The 21978-nt window shown below is 39.6% G+C and overlaps 1 protein-coding gene across 1 annotated transcript in view; it reads right to left on the bottom strand.

Moving 5' to 3' along the window:
* Positions 1-21978, bottom strand: part of arrb1 (arrestin, beta 1) — a 53352-nt gene that overhangs the window by 8358 nt on the left and 23016 nt on the right. The window contains exons 2-12 of the mRNA XM_039666421.2: positions 10848-10878; positions 10167-10227; positions 9740-9784; positions 8545-8741; positions 8377-8436; positions 8189-8256; positions 5393-5528; positions 4742-4826; positions 4570-4642; positions 4338-4475; positions 4160-4243 (exon numbers count right to left, since the gene is read on the bottom strand). Coding sequence (XP_039522355.1) covers positions 4160-4243; positions 4338-4475; positions 4570-4642; positions 4742-4826; positions 5393-5528; positions 8189-8256; positions 8377-8436; positions 8545-8741; positions 9740-9784; positions 10167-10227; positions 10848-10878 — 978 coding nt within the window. The remainder of the gene's footprint in view (positions 1-4159; positions 4244-4337; positions 4476-4569; positions 4643-4741; positions 4827-5392; positions 5529-8188; positions 8257-8376; positions 8437-8544; positions 8742-9739; positions 9785-10166; positions 10228-10847; positions 10879-21978) is intronic.

Here is a 21978-nt window from a genome sequence, read left to right as displayed (position 1 = left end):
AGAGCCAGTTTGTACAGAGGGCGAGAGCGCTGGCCCCCCTGATGGTTTATATAAGAGACCACCAATGTGTTGTCTGACCGGACGAGCACATGGTGGCCCTCAGGTCTGACAGGAAGTGTTTCAAAGCCCAAAACACCGCCAACATCTCCAAGCAATTTATATGCAGATGACGGAGATGGTCCTGCCACAGACCCTGGGCTGAGCGACCACTCATGATCGTCCCCAAGCCTGTGAGGGAGGCATCCGTTGTTATAGTCACACGGTGACACGGAGCTCCCAGCACCGGTCCCAGGGATAGGAACCAAGTCTCTTTCCACATAGCCAGGGCACGGAGGCAACGTCGCGTGACCCTGATCGTGCGGAATGGGTTTCCCCTCGGGGAGAACCCTTTGGTTCTGAGCCACCACTGTATCGGTCTCATATGCAGCAGGCCACGGGGAATAACGTTGGACGCTGCCGCTAATAGACCCAGAATTCTCTGATAATCCTTGACCGTGAGTGACTGGCCTAGCTTCGCTTGCCTGACAGCTGCGAGGATCGCCGCTATATGGGTAGAAGACAGATGAGCCTGCATTGTCGTTGAATCCCAAACGACGCCCAGAAAAGTGGTCCTCTGTACCGGAGAAAGCACACTTTTCTTGGTGTTGAGTCTCAACCCCAACCTTCTTATATGGGCGAGGACGACATCTCGATGCCGAATCGCCTGATGCTCCGATTGAGCCAGAATCAACCAATCGTCGATATAATTCAGAATGCGAATGCCCTGGAGCCGCAGCGGAGCCAGAGCCGCATCCATGCATTTCGTGAAGGTTCGAGGAGACAAAGCTAGGCCGAACGGAAGAACCCGATATTGGTACGCTTCGCCCCCAAAAGCGAACCTCAGGAACTTCCGATGTTATGGAAGGATGGAAATGTGGAAGTATGCGCCCTTTAGATCTATCGTGACAAACCAGTCCTCGGATCTGATTTGTGACATGATCTGCTTGAGAGTAAGCATTTTGAACTTGAGTTTCCCCACAGAACGATTTAACAGGCGCAGATCTAAAATCTGACGTAACCCCCCATCCTTCTTCGAAACGATGAAATATCGGCTGTAATAACCTGACTCTCTTCAGTAACAGCGTTTCCACCTCCTGTTCCATAAACAGAGCCTGCTCGGGGGCCCCCACTGTGGGTAAAACCCCCCGAAAGTGAGGCGGGCGCGATCTGGATCGCTTGCGATGTTCTGCAGGACCCATTGAGACACATTTGGAAGACTTTTCCATTCCGCCAAAAATTCTACTAGGGGTACCAGTCTCTCAAGGCTGGCCTCTGGATGTTGTAAATCGCTCCTCTGTGTCGGCGAGCGTCCCTCGGGAAAACACTCACCGGGACCGACCACGCCCCCACCCGCAGGCTGGGGCACTGCAAAAGAACGGGCACCGTATACAACGGTGAACACCTCTCTTTCACGGTGGGGACCACCCTCAGCACCCTGACAGCACCCTTGGCGTCAGGGCTTCTTCAACGAGGCCTTCCTGGCGACAATAACCGTCCACAAATCAGTTTTGTCCCTGGAAGACCTCGGCTGAGAGCGCTGCGTCTCTGCCCAGTTCTGCTGGGGAGGAGCGCAAGACGCGACACTCTTCTTTTGTTGCGCCCTGTGCGAGGAGCTAGACGACGGGCGGGGCTGCTCCCGCCCAGCAGCCCCGGAGACATGCACCCGGAGGGAGAGATATTTCTGGAGCGCCGCTGCCTGCTTCTTTTCTTCCTGAAACCTCTCGATGACCGAATTTACAGAGTCACCAAAGAGGCCAGCAGAAGACAGCGGCGCATCCAGAAGGAAAGCTTTTTCTTTTTCTTTCATATTGGACAAATTGAGCCAAAGATGCCTCTCCGACTGATCTGGCCGTCTCCTTGGTGGCACGGAGAGAAATATCAGCTGCTTGACGTAGCTCTCTTATAGTGTCCGGGCTTATAACCTCCCCCTCGCTAATATCCTTCAGTATATCTGCCTGGTAAGCCTGAAGAATAGCCATAGTGTGAAGACATGAGGCTGCCTGTCCCGTCGCCGAATAAGCTTTGCCCACCAGCGCCGAGGTATTTCGAAGCGGCTTGGGCAACGCCGGCACTTTAAAGGACAATGCCGTATCAGGAGAAAGGTGGCTCGCCAACACTTCCTCCATCCTCGGCACCATCCCGTACCCATTACTTTTTTGCCCCAGTGACGTTAGAGTACATCGATGTTTGCTGGGTAAAAATTCTAGCAGAAACTGGTCTGTTCCAAGATCTCGACACCTCAGTGTGTAGATCTGGAAAGAATGGTAAATGCCGGCGTGGAGGTAATGAATGAGATGAAAGAAAAAGCTCATCTAGTTTACATTTTTTACTTTAGATTCACGCTTCTCTGCTGGCCACTCAATGATTAGCTTCTGTACTGCACGAGTTAAAACCTCCATTAGCTCCTCTTGTGCTGGAGACTGGGATGGCGAGTCCCTTGTCTCCACAGTGTCCACACTCACAACATCCAGCTCCTAGGAACTGGATAGCTGCAGTGATGGAGCCTGATCCTGAGCGGGAGAAGCCGCATCGCGGACCCCCGCCCGATCAGAGGTGCCGGATCTGTCAGGTAAGGGCAGAGATAGAGTCCCTTAGGAACTCGTCTCCATCCCCGCTGACAGATCCATCTGCGATCCCCACGATGCAAGCCTTCGCCGTGCCTCGGCAGCAGCGGGACCCGAACCGCGGGGAGCGCGAACCGAGCCACTCTCCTCAAAGAGAGCCCGGCGGGAGCGGAGCGTCTTCATGGGCAGACGCTCGCAATGCTCACAGCCAGCTCCCTCGAGCGCTGACTGAGCATGCTGTACTCCCAGACAAGCAACACACAGGTCATGTGTATCCCCACCCGTGATGTATCGTGGGCAGGGAGGAACACACTTCCTAAACTGCTGCTCGCTCGCCATAATGATCGTGTCTTTTTAGTTTTTTTTTTTTTTTAATGTGAAAAACTCCTGCCTAGAAATCTCTAAGGACAGACAAAAACACTTAATGGACAGAGACTGATATGATATCACAAAGAGCGCTTGCTGAAGACTTCAGAAGCTGTCGCGCTTGTGTTTTTGGTGTGCTTTATAGTATCCTGGTCGATACGTCACCCCGCCTATGACGTTCCGTCTCGCCATTGGACTGATTTCATACGTGCTTCATACGCACACACGCAAAGGCGTTCCCGTTGCGATTACACGCAGCTCGAAGTTCCCTGAACGGGAACTATGTATTCTTTCTAAGTCATGTTTGTGCCTCATTTACAGTACATATTTGTTGGTCATGGGTTCAGGAAAATATTTTTGTTGTTTTTGTATCACTAACCCTTAATATATAAATATTTATACTGTGTATATATAACTGTATATGTTAATAAATATATACTGTTATAGTGAATTACATTTTTATTGTATATGTACATGAATATATAAAAAATAAATACATTTTCTTTTAAAAAATCCACTGAACCAGTATGGGTCATCTTGAACCCCTTAATGCATTAGTGCAAGTTTTATGGTCATGCACTCTGGGTCTAAAATAAAAATACTTTTCCAAGCAATTTGACTAATAATGTAACAAGATTTTTACTCTTTCTAAATGTTTTTTGAGTTGTCCTCCTCTCTGCTAAACTCAGTTACATTGACAGAGGCTGCGTCCGAAAATCGAATAGTCTCTTGAGTAGGTACTTAGTTTGAATAAGTAATTACTTCCTTACTGCTAAAAAGTATGTTCTGTATCTTATGGAATATGTATAGTAAGATTGTAATCTGGACAAACTACATCCGCTATGTTTTCATTATCATGTGATCTACCAGCGTAATTTTTAGTCGCATCACTCCCATTTACAAATCCTCTCCCGTGGCCTCATTGGATAGTAAAAGAGAACCATCCCCCCCACCCACCCAAATTTATGGTCAACCACATAAATATCATAAGTTTAAAAATAAAAATCAACCCGTCCTTTGGATGAGACGTTAAACCAAGGTCCTGAATCTCTGTGGTTATTAAAAATCCCATGCCACTTCTTGCCCTGACCAAATTACATCCAATGGCCCTTGCCATTAAATTCCTGGCAAGTGCTTTGTACATTTTTGTTAAGCAAATTGTAAAACACATGAGTAAAATGCAAACTTACCCTCCGCGGGACACCACCAGCTTCACTTTCACCTTATAAGAAACAATGATGCCCAGAATTTCTTTATTGGCTCCCTCTCTTAACCTTTAATGACAACAATGCCATGGAAAGGTGAATTAATAAACATGACAAGAAACACAACACACTTTCAAATGGAAGAATCAGAGATTATACTTACAATGTACTCGATGCTAAATTTGTGTCTTCATGTTTGAGTTTGCCATCCAGAGCCAAGCCGCGTTTCTCTCGGTTATTCGCCAGGAATGGGGTGAGAGTGTATACTTTGCAAAACGTGGCACTAGGAGCCACAAAATCACTTTAACACGGCACAAAGCAGAGAGAAATGAGACAGATGTTAAGGTGTGTTCTCATCCGGATTAAGCGTATGGTTTAGTTTGCAGTGTACATACTCTGATTCCTCTGTCGCCACTGGACACTTGTACTGGGCAGTGTTGAAGAGGCAAATATCAGCATATTGACGCACTGCAACGTTTTAGAATAGAAATAAGTGTTATTGCCAAAAGTTTCTTAACTACACACTGATGTAAATACAAAGTCCATCTATATAAATAACTGAATGACCTGAAATCTTCATTTTTTTTACTGTCTTGTTTGTGTTGTTTGTGACATGGACGTTGACACTAATTGGTTCACCATGATAGTAAATCTGAAAGACATTATGCACATACAGCATCATGCAAACAGCAAAACGAATTGTTAACAGCAGCACAGGCCCTCCCAAAAAGTTTGTGTTTCTGAAAAAAAATTTATATTATTATTATCTACTCATTTACATCACATTAAGATTATTAATGATTATATACTTTGTCTATGTTAAAACTGCGTTTTCTAAATGGAATAAACAATTCAAGTATATAAATATTAAATTTAGGCCTAAATATTTGTGATACTGTTTATCTTATTTGTGAATTTTTATTTTTATTTTACAAAAGGCATACGATTTAATACGTCAAGTCTGTAAATAAATCGAATGAATTTTCATATGCCAGATATTTCTAATATATATTATTAGATACTACTAACTAATAATAGTTCTAGTATCCTACTATACTGTACATAACATTGCACCCACAGCATTTCAGTTGTAATGCCCTTTTTCCATCACTAGATGTAGATGTATGTCAGTATAGCCGTAAATCCTACTGCTGTTGCCTTTCCTCAATCAAACGTCAGATATTTCATTTTATTCAGAGCAGCTGAACACAAACCCACCTCTTTGTCAAGTGAGGCCTCCAGGTGTAATGGTTTGTCTGACATGAGAAACTGCCTAGTGGTTTCAGCCATTGGCTGCGGGCCCGGCTTCTCTGGAGCATACTGCACTTTTCTGATGACGAGACGCACTGAATTCCTGTGAAAGGGCCAGTAATAGGAGAACCATATCATAATTTGTGACATTTATTGACTTCAACAAAAATATATGTTGCAATCTATTTAATAAATCTCTGTGATTTTCTGGATCATTTAGACCATAATCTTTCTTCAACAAATCGCCTTTTTAAAGTATCATTTATATACATGGCACAAATGGTATGAGACTATTTATGAGTGTGAGCAAGAGTAATACACTTATGGAACAAAAATGGGAATATACTGCAAAATATAATGCAATAAATTACATAATACATTTCTATACATGGGAAACTAGTGCTTTTCCTTGATATTAAAGGGCCCCTATTATAGGAAATTCACTTTTACATGGTGATTGAACATAAATGTGTGTTGGCAGTGTGTGAGCGAAACCACCCTAGAATGATAAAAATCCACCCAGTGTTTTTTTTTTTTTTTACAATCTCAATAAATCATATGCACTGTCTCAGAACGAGCTGTTCTAAGATTCAGCCCTTTGTGACGTGGAATTGAGCAAGGGGTTTGATTGACAGTGTGGTTGTGACCCCGCCCTCGCATAAATGTAATTTCGCTTGTACATAGCAAACTTTATCACAGTATGTGTATATAGTTTCAAAAAATTGCGCCAACGTTAGTGTTTGTGTGTGTGTTGCACATCCATAATTTCAAAGGGGACCCGATAACAACTCTATAAGTGCATAAATGTATCAAATAACCATACCGAGACGAACAGGTCCATTCTCATTTGTGTTTATTCTTCCGAAGTCTCTTCATCATCTGGGTCTGATCAGAGACTATTTATATATTCCGATTCAAACATGTTCGGCTGAATGACATTCAAAACAGCGGGTCTCTCACTCTCAGCCCTTCTACTTACCGACTGCCATAGGTATCGAGTTACGCCCTCATCCAAAGGCAGGACGGGGATATGCAGCTCATTTGCATTTAAGGTCGTATTCCCCAAAACAGCTCTATTTTTAACAGGCCCCAAAATGACATTTTCAAATGGTTATAATAAATTAACTGTGGGGTATTTTGAGCTGAAACTTCACAAATACATTCTGGGGACACCCGAGACCAATATTACATCTTGTAAAAAGGGGCATAATAGGTGCCCTTTAATATACACTCACCGGCCACTTTATTAGGTACCCCATGCTAGTAACGGGTTGGACCCCCTTTTGCCTTCAGAACTGCCTCAATTCTTTGTGGCATAGATTCAACAAGGTGCTGGAAGCATTCCTCAGGGAGTTTGGTCCATATTGACATGATGGCATCACACAGTTGCCGCAGATTTGTCGGCTGCACATCTATGATGCGAATCTCCCGTTCCACCACATCCCAAAGATGCTCTATTGGATTGAGATCTGGTGACTGTGGAGGCCATTTGAGTACAGCGAACTCATTGTCATGTTCAAGAAACCAGTCTGAGATGATTCCAGCTTTATGACATGGCGCATTATCCTGCTGAAAGTAGCCATCAGAAGTTGGGTACATTGTGGTCATAATGGGATGGACATGGTCAGCAACAATACTCAGGTAGGCTGTGGCGTTGCAACGATGGTCAATTGGTACCAAGGGGCCCAAAGAGTGCCAAGAAAATATTCCCCACACCATGACACCACCACCACCAGCCTGAACCGTTGATACAAGGCAGGATGGATCCATGCTTTCGTGTTGTAGACGCCAAATTCTAACCCTACCATCTGAATGTCGCAGCAGAAATCGAGACTCATCAGACCAGGCAACGTTTTTCCAATCTTCTATTGTCCAATTTCGATAAGCTTGTGCAAATTGTAGCCTCAGTTTCCTGTTCTTAGCTGAAAGGAGTGGCACCCTGTGTGGTCTTCTGCTGCTGTAGCCCATCTGCCTCAAAGTTCGACATACTGTGCGTTCAGAGATGCTCTTCTGCCCACCTTGGTTGTAACGGGTGGTTATTTGAGTCACTGTTGCCCTTCTATCAGCTCGAACCAGTCTGGCCATTCTCCTCTGACCTCTGGCATCAACAAGGCATTTCCGCCCACAGAACTGCCACTCACTGGATGTTTTTTCTTTTTCGGACCATTCTCTGTAAACCCTAGAGATGGTTGTGCGTGAAAATCCCAGTAGATTAGCAGTTTCTGAAATACTCAGACCAGCCCTTCTGGCACCAACAATCATGCCACGTTCAAAGTCACTCAAATCACCTTTCTTCCCCATACTGATGCTCGGTTTGAACTGCAGGAGATTGTCTTGACCATGTCTACATGCCAAAATGCACTGAGTTGCCGCCATGTGATTGGCTGCTTAGAAATTAAGTGTTAACGAGCAGTTGGACAGGTGTACCTAATAAAGTGGCCGGTGAGTGTATATAGCTCTGTTAGTGTTTAATGTTCTATTATTTTGTAATTTAAAAGATTTTCTGATATGTGTGAGTTTTTGGAGTTCCCATTGTCCTGAAGAGTAGAGCCTGTGGTTCGGTGGACGATTGAATCAGAATCAGAATTGCTCCTATGCCCCTGTCTCACTTTATTTAAAAAGTAACGGCTGTGCTATCTTCAGCACAGTGATAGTCACCTTGATAAAAAAAACTGTAGCATACGTTTTTCAAAAACACATACCAACAATGTTGCAAACATGTGTGTCTGTTATTCAGTTGGGTGCCATTGTGAAAGGTTATACCTTTTGTGGATTTTTTCTTCAACATTTTCTGCACAAAAAGCTTTGACTTCAAAGTCAACCCCGCAGGCCTTTGCAGACAAGAAGAAAGAAAATATTACTCTGGAGAGTGCAGAATTCTGAATAGCCCTTTTTACGTATATCCATAAAAAAAAAAAACATCATAAAACATTATTTGCAGGAAAATGTACCTTTCCTGTATCTTCTGGCCCTGGTTGTAACGTGACAGAACAGGGTAAATTCGGAGTAATCTGTGAGTAAAGGTTTGACATTTAAATTTGAGATTGAAATGGGGATGAAGGGACCTAATAACATAACATAGTTGCCATTATATTAAGGAAATCATAAAGAAGTTTCACCTCGAAGGTGAAGGGGTAAGCATGTTCTCCAAGTTTCTTTATCAATCGCTCTTGTAGACGTGTCAAGCCCTTTTTCTCTTCAGGCACGGGAGGAAATGCCTGGATGTTGGCCACAAAAAGGTCTTTGCGAAACGTCAAGCCAAGAACGTCCAAGTCCTCCCGTCCATAGCGGAAAGCACACGTCAGTGTCACAAAAACTGTGGGAGAATTAATAACATTAACTGTTTAGTTAATGGATTTACAGTCAACTTTGTTCTCCCAGTTCCTAATAAAAGAAAACCAGCAACAAATGGAACAATTACTGACATAGACTAAGTGTACAGAGCTACTTTGATATCTTTAAAATCTGAGTATGGTTTGTAACTGAAACCTCTTCTGAATGTGCGATTAACATGGTCTTCTTCTTAGGAGAAACATCTGTGCATCAAGGAACTTCTGCAAACGATCTGTTCTTCATTTAAAGCGCCTCCATTATGTTATTTTATACGTTTGCTTACTTTTTTGGGGGTCTCCTACAATAGGGTTTCAAGTATGGTCAAAAACACTTCTCATAATCTACATTGGTAGCATCACATCTTCTCTCACAGTGTCTGAAAGGATAAAGGATTCAGCCTCTCTAAATTACTCCTTTCGGATTGGTCAGATGGCCCTTCCTCAGTACATGATGTTGGTCTTACCATATCAATTCGAGCCAGATTCCTCATCCTTTGGAAGTGCATGTAAAAGTGGATTTGCTTTGACAGTGCAGAGAACATAGTCTTTTCGACATGTCGACAACACAGATCAAACTCTTCCAGACTCAGCTACAACAACAGTGTGTAAGGGTCAAAGTAGACTATGTTTGCAGGCAGCCATTGAAGACCATAGGTTGGCATTATGGAGATTTGTTACAACCCCACATAATTACGTTTGAGCAGTAAGACAGGCTGGAATTAATAACGATTAATTACAGTCAGTTCAGAAACTCGATTTATCCTGCACTTTCATCTTTAAAACTTTGCAGACCTTTTACACTCACAAACAGCTTTTAACACACTACATGATATATAATATCCGAAAAAAGCATAATAGAGGCACTTAAATCTTGTTTAGGAGGAACAACTGTGGTATAAACCCATTGCTTTTTTATGAGACCACATAAATAACATATTGCTATACCATGGCTCTTAAAAAATAGAGAAAAAAGGCTCCTCACCTTTTCTTTCTTTCAAGTACTCTGGATCAATTAAAACCACACCATCTGCAATAGGAACAAGATAGATTAGGGGTAAAATGTCAGCTGCATAACAGCTTAGCTATGAAATTATTGTTCTTTATTACTTTAATTTTTAAATTGAATTCATCAACTATTTACAAAGTTAAAAGGTAAAATTGTGTTGTTGTTTTTTGGATTAATACAGAATAATTGTGTTAATGTCTTTTACTGCTATTAAGGTCAAATACGGGTAATGTTAGGGACAGGTTTGGTGGTATAATTAGGATAAGTTGTAAGGGAACAGTTTATAAGTAATTACAAATGAAGTACACAAACTTATTAATTACAAAGAAATTACAATGTAACATGTTTACTAATATACTGTAAAGTTAAACTAAAATTTAAGATTGCGATTCGTTTTGCCTACCGACAGGATCCACAAGGTCCACATGGTCAACGAAATCCCTCTTACCAAGGTACACAGTTAGCTGAAAAGACGATCATATAATTAAAATCAGCATAATTCAAACACAGAACAATTTGAACTGAGCCAAAATGCCAATTTGCACCATTGCGTATGCACAGTTTAATATTTATCTTTCATTCAATTTATCAAAATAAATGCTTTTATTAAGTATTACGTTACTAAATGTGCATTTTGATCAAGACCAATTTGTACCATTCAAAAAATATATGTTTACATATAGTTGTGTTGTGCTGATCCTTAGAAAAGCCTTTTCCAGCTTTGCAGAAGGCTGGATACTGAGTCACATGCCCCTCTTTCATATTCGCCCCACGCCCGCTTCCTGCTCAAGGACTGTTGTGGCGCACCACAGGTCTCCCTGCTAATGATATAGACTCCAGGCTAGGCTAAATGCTAACCGCACAGCCGTTTTGAGCTGGTACCCATCAGTCTGGTCTTACCATCACAAGAATCAAATCAAATTTTGGAACAAGAGATTCTTTGTTGCTCGATATTTGTGGTTGTTCAGACATAACCATTTCATATCAGGCTATATGCTGTAGACACTGACAGAAAACCTTTAAAGTATCAGATTCTAAACAATAGTGGACATGAAGGAGGGACAAAATTAACGTGATATATTACCTTTCCATTCGGACTTGCCTTCTTGAACACCCTGTGGAAATACAAGAGTGACACATAAGTAGCATACATTAAATTACCCTTTGACAGGTATCACTGAAATAGTGATATCTGTAAAGAAGAGTACAAGTATCTGTAAGAAGTATCTGAAGAATAGAAGTATCTGTAAAGGATGTGATGAGAGTTTCAACCAGTATAACAAAAATACTTGCTTTGAGTCATGAATTTTAACCTTGTCATATTTATGCATGATCTAACCATGACAGTGATACACATCACCAAATAGTACATTTTAGGCAAATTGTTATTAAGGTTTTGAAATTCTCAATATGTCTAAATAATGAGTTAATATCTCCAACTTAGCAGTATATCCAACTTTATCCAAAAACATACAATACACTCAAGTCCAGGGATATATGTATTATATAGTGTAGTAAATCTCAGCCATGATTATATCTTTGCAAAATGTATTATAGCGCAGCTATATCTTAAACAAAACAAAAGAGAAACTGAGGGTGTTATGTACACAGAGAACTAATTAACAAATAGGGAACAGGTGTGTGATAAGATAATCAGTAATTCAATGAATATCCATGGCGACAAATGTTAGGAATAGAAACACAGGAATTACCCATAAACTAATTAAGAATTCTTGAAAAACTGAACAGAAACACTACAGATTGAGACTATACTGTATATTTGCATAAAAAGTAGGATATTCTCACATTTAGTGAGATTTAGTGTAGCTCAACTGCTTGACTGTTTATGCCGTTGCAAAATGTAAACTATTTTATCGCAAAGCTCTATATATAAAGTTGGAAATGTACATACTGTAAAACCTAACAGTAATATTTACTCAATTAAATTGGGTTCACTGCACTCAACTGAGACTGAAACTTGAAGAGGCTTGAATGACTGAAACAGAACTCAAACTGAATGAGAACATTTCTAAATCCCAGAATGATAATTGAATAAAAAATATATAGTTAAGTTGATTAATCAATCATCAATTATTAGCGATAATTAGCGATGAATACCTGCTGTTAACATGCACAATCACTGAAGGAAAGAGAAACACAAAAAATGGTTTAAGATCACCATGATAAAGATCAGTGTTTGCTTAAGTTGAGCTCTTGACCCTTGACATTTGAGTACAAGTTTTTCTTTGGCTGCTGCAATTGAGCGTTTTATGAAACATTTGGTATTGCACAAAAGTCAAGGAAAAGTATGATCAGATTATGATGGTCAATGTTTGATGATGACAGTCATCACTTTCCCTGATCTTGTTCAGAGTCTAATCTCTGATTATATTATTAGCTGTATTTGAAAATAGATTCTACAACTATTATAGTTCATACAATATGAAAGATTTTACAGAAAATGTAATTACCAAAACTAACACAGATATCAAGAATCAGCATATGAATCTCAACAATGGTGACCATTGAAAAACGATTCATACAGTAATGCATACTGGGTACTACCATAAAACAAACCTTATCCATGGCTCCCAGCATGCATTGCAGAATGAATCGATTTTAATAATGGTCACCATTGTTGAGATTCATATACTGATTCTTGATGTTTGTTTAAGGCAGCAGGATACCATAGAGGTTGTTAAAATTGATTGAAACAACAATGGGGCTTGCAGCAGAATCGCAGTTATTTTATAATGAATAATACAAGTTATTTTATCACCTGTTTAATCAGATATTATTCTCTAGAAAAGATCAGAATCAAGAGAATCAAGACACCAAATGATGATTCATCATTCCGTAAATCATCATTGAAACTAAATTTTCTTTTGGCTTTTGTGCCATAACAAATGTCTTATATAAACACTCAGTTACAACAGACAGAGGATCAAGAGCCCAACTAAAGCAAACACTGACCACTATCATGGTGTCTTTAAATTAAACAATAAATCATCTTCATCTAAACCTCTGTTCATTCACAATTGCAACTTCTGTAGACGCATGATAAAAGTCAAACTGGTTAGTAATAAGTAAAGCTGGTAATGCCGTTTGTGGAGTTGTTCAATCCTCTGCTGAGATCTTGAGAGATTTAAACATATTTTATCTTCAGTTGATTTTATCTAATATTGTGGTTGGAAGTCAGAAGTAGTTCTTGTGTTTCTTTTTCTTACAGTGATATTAACAGCAGGTGTTCATCATTAATGGTCAACAATCACTTAAATAATCACTTTGCAATATCTACTTTTAGTGAACTCAACTGAAATAATTTCAGAGTACTCATAAATATTGTTTGTTTTTATATATAAATTTATATGAATTGAGGCAATCGGTTTCCTCAAATGAAATGAGTTAGCTTAACTTGGTGGGTTTTACAACTTTATTCACATAAGCCTACATTTTGTATACTTATGTATGGCGATGCAATATAGCAAATCTCATGTTTGTATGATGTTTGTATCATCACCCAGTGACAAAAGTAAATCAATATTTGCTTTGTGTATTGTGAAAAGTCTTCCACAAAAAAAGAAGAAGAAGAAATGTACTCAAATATCTGGTGCCATTAAGTAGTCAAACAGCTTTAAAAAGGCCACCTTATCTGCAGCATTTGCACAGAAACCATTAGCAGGTTATCTTACATAGAAGTACTGTTCATTTTCCAAGACATCGTTTTGCCTTTGTGGAAAGATTGACTGCCTCAGTGGCTCAGTCTGAAATAATACCAAATCTATTAGATCCTCACTCACAGTTTTACTTCATTACTTTCACAGATAGCACCCTACAGCAAACAACAATAAATTCAGTCGTAAATCAGCCTGTGCTGATTTGATTGGCCTACGGAAGGCATTTTATCTGTTTGTATATGGCCTAAACGAAATGAGCTGTTTTCTTTCTGGACAAAGATTTAGTATGCCACCTTTCAGACTGATCTCATGAAATAGCGTGTGTATGACACGCCAATTCGTATTTCCATTTTTGGCGTGCTATCAAGACGCATAATCGCCTTTCAGCGTGTTTATGAACGCTGTTGACTTAACGTTAAATAAATATATGACTTACCTCAACCCCGTCCCTAAACCTAACCATCACTGGGGTTAATGGCATTTATGACTGTTCCCTTACCATCCTAGGAAAGAAAAAGATATGACTTACCTCAACCCCATCCCTAAACTTAACCGTCACTGGGGTTAATGGCATTTATGACTGGAGATTTGACTGCGTGTACAGACACGCGGAATGACGCGGACGTTAATGGCGTAGACATATACGCATACACGCGGATAGCTCAAAATGCGTAGAGATAACACGCCACCTGGCGCGAAAGTGGCGTATATGTTTACGCAAAAGTCATGATGTCATGTTGCACCTTTTGTAAACAACAACAGAAGAAACAAATAAAAAATAAAGTCAAATACACAGAGATACTGTCTATGTTCAGAATAGAACAACCAGTAGCAGAGGTCATAGAAGCAGGATCTACGTACGTGCAGCAGCTTTATTAAACAAAAAACAAACTCAAACTTTAACAAACGGATACTCAGGGACCAGATCGGGAACTGAACAACCAAAACAAGTAATGTTAATAGCTGACAAGAACCAGACACAGGATTTACATAGAACTGAAGAGCAAATTAACACACCTGAACGCAACTAACAATCTATCAAACACCATAGAAACAAACAGGCAGGGGGAGGAGAAAGACAGAACTGAATTAATTGACAGAACTGAGAAATCAAAACAGACTGACAATGTGACATGATCTCAATTTAGTGAAAGGTGTAAAAGAAACCTTGAAAATAAATCTGCATCTTTAATCTAATTATGTTTCAATATAATTATTATTAGTCTTCAAGTAGATGACAAGATCATGTTCTGTTTTGTTGAGTTTCCGTTGGTTATGTTCCTGTTTGTCTGCCCTTATTCTTAGTATGAATCATAATCATACATTGTTCGTTCGTTGTCCAGAGGGGAACTGGCCCCAGACTGAGCCTAGTGTATCCCAAGGTTTTTTTTCCTCCATCGTGCCACTGATGTAGTTTTGGTTCCTCGCCACTTTGGCTTTTGGCTTGCTTAGTTGTGGACACTTATAATCCAACAATAATATTGATCTGCCTCACTGCCTGCATTGACATCATTATATGAGAACTGAACACTTTTTATTCTGCGTTTAGACGAGCGTTTTGGGTGTGAAATTTGCGTGCAGATGGTGACGCAAAAGTCTGTGAAATTCACTGTAGTATGCACTCCAGGCGGCTAAGAGTGCATACTACAACAACACCAAGCCCGCGCGCCGGCGTACAACCTTCACTCTCAAGCAGAGCTTTGCGTTTTTACCGTTTACTCAGATACGCGGCGGTGGAGCGTTTTAAAAATTTCCACTCTGGAGGGTGGTTTCACTTTTTTGCGTTTTTAAGCCCCGAAAAACGCTGTCGCCGTGTAAACTAAAGGCACATCCGATAAAATATTTTTACGTTTTCACCCGCGAGCGTTCTCATGTAAACAGGGCCTCAGTTTCCTCTATTTCCAGGCTCGTTCTTACGTCGTAGGAATATGCGTGCATGGGCACTCTTCAAAAACGGTGCTTTAAATCTCTTGACAAAATCAAATATGTAAATGACATTTGTATGTATTCTAAATAAAAGACACAGGTTGTACTGAATGTCAGCTTGCTTATTTTGCTAGAGATACGGATTTACGGACAAGTCCACATGTCATGTAAACAAGAAACTATGCTTTTCTAACCACAGGTCGAGAGCTGTCATTCCAACCACACAACTTCACGATGCTGTTTGCGAATGTTCATTAGAACTGTTTTTGGGAAACAACAACTCGTTGAACTATGCTGATAACGATGGAACTTGCAACCATAGTTGGCAATCGATGCTTTTGGAAAACACACCCCTGAGATGAACGATGACATCACTGTTTTCTCCAGAGCTGCTGTATAGATGAATTAACTAATTTAATAACTTTTTTACAGCAAAAATGACGCGAAGACCTTTACATTTCTATGCGTGTATAATATGACGATAGTTTTCCTCAAATGAAGTGACTCTCGGAGATGAATGGAATCATGAATCATGTCTTTATATGCGCATCCAGAACCGGGTTTGACCGGGTACTAGGTACCTACGATACTTGGTACCGTGACGTTTAAAGGGGTGATAAAATGAGAAATCAAATTTTCATCATATTATAAGAATATCCTGTAAGTTTCAGAACTGAAAACGTTCTTGTTAGTCCAATAAAAGCTTTTATTGACACCAGACTCAGCAAACGACTCGTTTTTCAAAGTGGGGAACTATGACGTGAAAGAGGATAAAACACCACCTCCGCAGGAGAAGATCAATGCCTACTTCAACACGGCCGGTTTAGCCCCGCCCACCGATTCGCGCATTACACGCATAGCTAAATAACATAGGCCTAACTCGTGATGACAAACCGGATCGATCTACCGAGCAATACAGAATATTGTGCAGTGCCTGGTTGTGAAAGACGACAGTCGCTGCAGAAGCTTCCTCTGGATTCCAATAGGACTGCATGGATAAACTTTATTTTTAGTGATGTTCCAGCAGATGAGGGTAAAACGTTGTCCGTCTGTTCGCTTCATTTCACTGAAGATTGTTTTGTAAACAAGACTGGATTTTCAGACCGATTAAGAGTAAAGAACGGTGCTGTGCCGTCTGTATTGGATCTGACAGGAATGGTGCAACATACGGACTCTGGGTCGAACATGTATGGGCGAATCATTCCGGTTGCCATTTTACAACATTGGACGTTTTCAAAACAATTTCCCCCACGTGCATCGACGGGTGAGTTGAAACTCATTATAATATGCAAAAATGCTATCCACTCACAGCAGTGGGCGTTTACTTCCAAGTCTTCAGTGAGAGACGCCCATAAAAACCGAGCCTACAAAAGAGCCTATTACTTATAGATTTTGATGTTTTTGAATGCAAAAACCAAGCGAATGTCATAAGTTGACCTCAGACAACAATATAATAAAATTTAAAAAGCCAGTTCATGACCCCTTTAAAAAATGTTAGTACCGACTTGGTACTGAAGTACCGAATATTTTGACAACACTATTCTCCGCTGATGTCCTGCGTTATTTGTTGGGTTTATTATAGGACTGTTAAGTTCAATTCCTTTTTGTTGTGCGCTTCACTTAAGCCACAGCTATGTGACAGCTGTTCACCAAAAATGAAAATTGTGTAATCAATTACTTATCCTAATGTCACGTACTGAGAATGAACAAAAAATCTTAATGCGTGCGAACAAATCTCACTGGTTTTTGCGGAAGCTCAAATGTGTTTGCGTGATGCGCAATAACAAACCACATTAGTTCTCATTAGTGTCAAGCATGCACATTTATGCTTAAATTCACCATATTTGATGCTCTATTTGCATTGATTAATGTTTATTTGTGAATAAAAGCCAACTTTATTTTTACTCACCATATAAAACAACCGCGTGTCTTCAAAAGACTTAGGTTAAATCGCTTGATGCACAAGGATTTCTTTATGAAATTTTTGAAGTGTCAACATTTTAGAATGGACTTTCAGTATAGAAACAAAAATATCTCATGTTTCATTCAATATATCGTCATTTTTGTTTTGAAGATGATAAAAGTCTTATGGGTTTGGAATGACGTGAGGGTGATTTAATTTTCATTTTTGGGTGAACTAACCATTTAAATCTCCATTAAAACTCGTATTCATTTGTGACATAAGAAATGGAAGGTCTAATCAAGCACATTGCATTGTGGGACACAGTGTCGTGGATCCTATCTCTAAAGCCTTTGTTAAACTGCTCTAGCAGACCAAGGCTAAAGTTAGCCAGGTGAGGCTCAAAAGCTTCTCAGCCTGTCTTTTCAGTGTCCTATGTAGTGATAGCCTACAGGCATGTTTATTCTAGTTAAAGGGTTTCAATTAAATTACCCTGCTTTCTTCTCTGTTAAGCCCTAATGCTGCTGTAAATTAGCTGTGGTGTCTCCAGAAATCCCTCTGGACACCAGCATATCCTCTCAACTTTACATCCTTATTAGAGGAGTGTCCTCATTAATGGACGTTAAGCTTTCAGAGGAAGCAATTTGGTATATGATAAAGAAGTGTGTAATGATGGGGATCTTACAGGCAGTTAGCAAAAGAGCTGTTTACTATTAGAGCAGTGAGTGTGAACCATTAGTGGCTTCAAAAACACAAGTTTGAGGGATATTTATGACTTTAGCATTAGAGGACAAATTTGAAGTGGTTTTAATGGCACTGATGTACAAAATGTTTTGTAGAAAACTGATATAAAGAGACCACAGTATTAGTTTCACAATATTAACTCCACTCGAGGTGGCCTCAAATTGACAAATTATGTCAAGAAAAGGTTTTTAACATTTAAATTATTACATTAACATTAAAATCTTTATCCAATAAATCATGCATTGCTGGAAATGTCATATAAATTCATTAAAAAAGAGTGTGATAAGAGCATTCAGCTCTCAAAACTTCTGCTTTATTTAGTTTCTGTGAACTAAAAAAGTGGTCTCACTTAATATTAGACGTCTTCAACCACTATGTTTAACATTTAGATTTTAAATCATTTGAAATATCCCTCACTGGAAGAACAAGCCTCCATCTTCATTTTATTATTACTGTTTTTGCAAAAAGTGTGGTTTGAGACTTCTTTCTTTCTCTTTTTTTATTTACATTTGTGTTTATTTATCATTTGTGAATGAATACAAACACATTTTCAATTTGGTCTAAAATTCCCTGAGTTATGAAAGGTCATGTAAAACAACGTTAAGATACTTTCACTCTCCACAATGTTATTGGTACCACAAATATCCTGATTGCTGTTTTTTTTAACAGCATATGGTAAATGAATGAAAAAAATCAGTGATGGTCACTTATGTTACCATGGTACAGCTGGCACTGTTCAAAAAAATAGAGAAATGGACCCTGAAAGCACATTGGCAGTCAGTGAAAGAAACAGTCGCATTGGCAATGAATGATGCCTTTTAACACACTCAATGGTATGGCTCTAATTAAATTAAATAGTTTTTTAATGCAAATGACCATTTTAGGGCACTGACTTTACAATATGTTTTATTTACAACTTACAACAAAAAATGATTATTGTTTGCAGTGCAACGTTAGTAGCATGGGAAAATGTTCCCACTCACTGTACATGATTTTTGAGAATACATTTTTCAATATTTTTTAAACATTACAAAAAATCTGTATGTGCAATAAGAATAACTTTATATTAGCCTGCTATGATAATCATAAGTGATTATAGTTAATAATGATATTAAATTCTCAATAGGAGATCCTGCAGAAGTGTTTATAGTAAAATGATTGTAAAAATAATCAATATACTGTCAAACTCGTTACATGAGAAATTGTATAAAAAAATTCACAGACAACATATGTTCACATTGATGGCACAATTCGAACGAGATCAGAAAATAATTATTTTCTCTCATTCACTTGCATTGACGATTTTTCAACCTAGAGGTCCACTTGGAGTTTTACGGATTGGCGGGACTTACCAGCTCTATAAGCTACTGGTAAAATCTCTGGCTACATATACAACAATTATCAAGTAAAAAAGACAAATGTTCAAAGACTAACTGATATACGTTTACACGACAATGATGTACTAAAAATGGAACAGAAGACAACGTTGTCAAATGATCCCCATTCACACTAATCCAAGAAAACGACTAAAATGCTGTATTCGGCCACCAGTCGGCATGTCATTTAAAAAAAAAAAACACACACACCACACGCCAATAGACTGAACATGTAACTCGTATTCGCATGACATCACCGTTTTCACAAAAAAACGTGTTTGTGTTTTTGTAGTTTACACAGAGATAACAGTATAGTTTTCTCTGGAAATGCCCCGACACAACTTCCCAAAGTTTTTTGTATATGGTCCAAACATTTCTCAGTGAACGTCTGATGATAAATCAATCGAACTACCCAGCAACAATTTCTGATGTGTACGTTAGCCTAATTGTTCAAGTTCAGACAAGTAATGTTTCTCTCAAAATCGTTCAATACTTTTTATTCATCAGTAAGTCAAACCAGTGACTAAATATCAACTTCACATCATTTCTTTAAGTAGGATGAAAATAATCTTATTTAAAATTAACAACAAATTATATAGAGAAAGTGATCAATGAGCAATCTTTCCACAAGCGCAAGTTTATCTGGACAACTGGTTGTGAAATCAATGACGCGCAATGACGCAATTACTGTATGTACATCTTTGTGTTTGCATCTGTGAAAGCATTAGAGTGCAGAAACTGCATTGCAATGATAAGATCTTCATTTTTGCTATCAACAGACTGTCCTCTTCTTGCTCAATGCTCATCACGGCAACATTTTATGTGATGGGAATAGATCTAAATGCTTTAAAAACTTCTCACGATTCGGTAATCTCGATAGCTGTAATAGTAAAAATTTATAATAGCTGTAGTAAAAGTATTCGAGAGAGTTTCACATGTAATACATAGCTATTTCATATGCAAGCATCTCAGCCAATCACAGCAGTGGGCGGCTAGACTGAATCCCACAGCAGACACGCCCCTTCAAACAGAGCGTTCAAAGCAGAGGCTAAAACCAGGCTAGTAAAAATGCCTTTTATTTCTAAATTATGACTATTTTTGATCTAAAAAAACATAAAAATATAAAATAACCCCAAGCCATGGGAATTCATCACTGTTATGGTGACTAATGAAACACTCAAACCCCTGTTAATTCTCAATAAAAACTTCTGTAGACATCTGACAGAAATAAAGTCAGTCTGGTTAGTAATAAGTGAAGCTGGTAATGCTGTTTGTGGAGTCGTTTAATTCTCCTCTGCTGAGATCTTCACAGATTTAATGTCTTCTTTTCACTTCAGTTGATTTATTCTAAGGCTGTGTCTTAAGTCAGTTGTAGTTCTTGTGCTTCGGCTCATCTCTTTTTCCAATCTTTTCTTTCCTTCAGCGATTCTGCTTGTTAACAGGCTTATTAAGGCTGAAATGACAGATTTTGTGGCTCAGATACAGTCCAGTTCTGGTTTGTTTCTTTGCTCTTGGCTGACATGTGGCATTGCTATGGCCTGCTTGTGGCCAAGATCTGGCAAACAGAAGCCACCCAACATTCCCAGTGGTGTGGCAGTGGCTCAGTGGTTCATGTAGGTTGTCTACAAAAGGTTATTGGTTCAATCACCTGACTAAGTCTCGAGGTGTCCATGAGCAAGACACCTAACCCCAGCTGCTCACAACAAGTTGGATGGCGCCTTGCATGGCTGACACCGCCGTCGGTCTATAAATGAGTAAGTGAATGTGAGGCAAAATGTAAAGCGCTTTGGTGGCCATTGGGTCTGTGAAAGCGCTATATAAATGCAGTCCATTTACCATTTCCCTGTTATTCCACGCTTCATGTGGACCAGATGATCTTTCCACGTGGGCCGGATCTGGGACGCCCCAATTTCTTGCTTTGTCTTGTTGTACAAAACCTGCATTCAACCGTGACCCCAAAACCGAGGTACATTAACTTCTGTAAACCGTTACACCCCTAACTGATAAATATAAGTGTCTATCCCCCCATTTGTTTGTCAGTCATTTTGCATCATCCATTTTGCCAGCCGTGAAATTCCCCCTTTAAGGGTTCCTCTTCAGTCACCAGCTGGAATCATTAGCCATGGGACCAAGACATCCCACTACAGTACCATGAGCCAAAAAAGTCATGTCTTACTACCAAAGAGTTGAGAACAGACTGGCAGCTACAGTGCTCCTGAATCTGTCATGCGTATGCAAACACCTGGGAAGAGAAGCAGCCATTCAACTTGCCTCTCTGAAATCTCCAGAGTCAAATTGTCTTCATCTAAATCAATGGCTCATTCAGTGGAGCCTCTTATTATGCTCCCATGGCTCAGGCACTGGCAGCAAGATAATGACAGACAGTGATTTAGATCATTTATGGCAATTACAGTGAAATATTCAGCCTTTTCACACCAAGCTTTCCTGAGAGAAATAAAGAGGATCAATAGGAAAAGGCAATGCTCTAGAGTAACAAAATATTCATGAAGAGGAAAGGGATGTGAGATGTGATCATAAATAGAGTTTCTTCCTTCTGTTGTGTCTAAAAACTGGTCATAATAATCAGAACCT

The sequence above is a fragment of the Pimephales promelas genome, chromosome 16, assembly GCF_988280905.1.
Source record: "Pimephales promelas chromosome 16, fPimPro1.hap1.1, whole genome shotgun sequence".
Taxonomy (NCBI): domain Eukaryota; kingdom Metazoa; phylum Chordata; class Actinopteri; order Cypriniformes; family Leuciscidae; genus Pimephales; species Pimephales promelas.
Note: the sequence above shows the minus strand (reverse complement) of the source record. Positions and strands in the feature narration are given on the sequence as shown.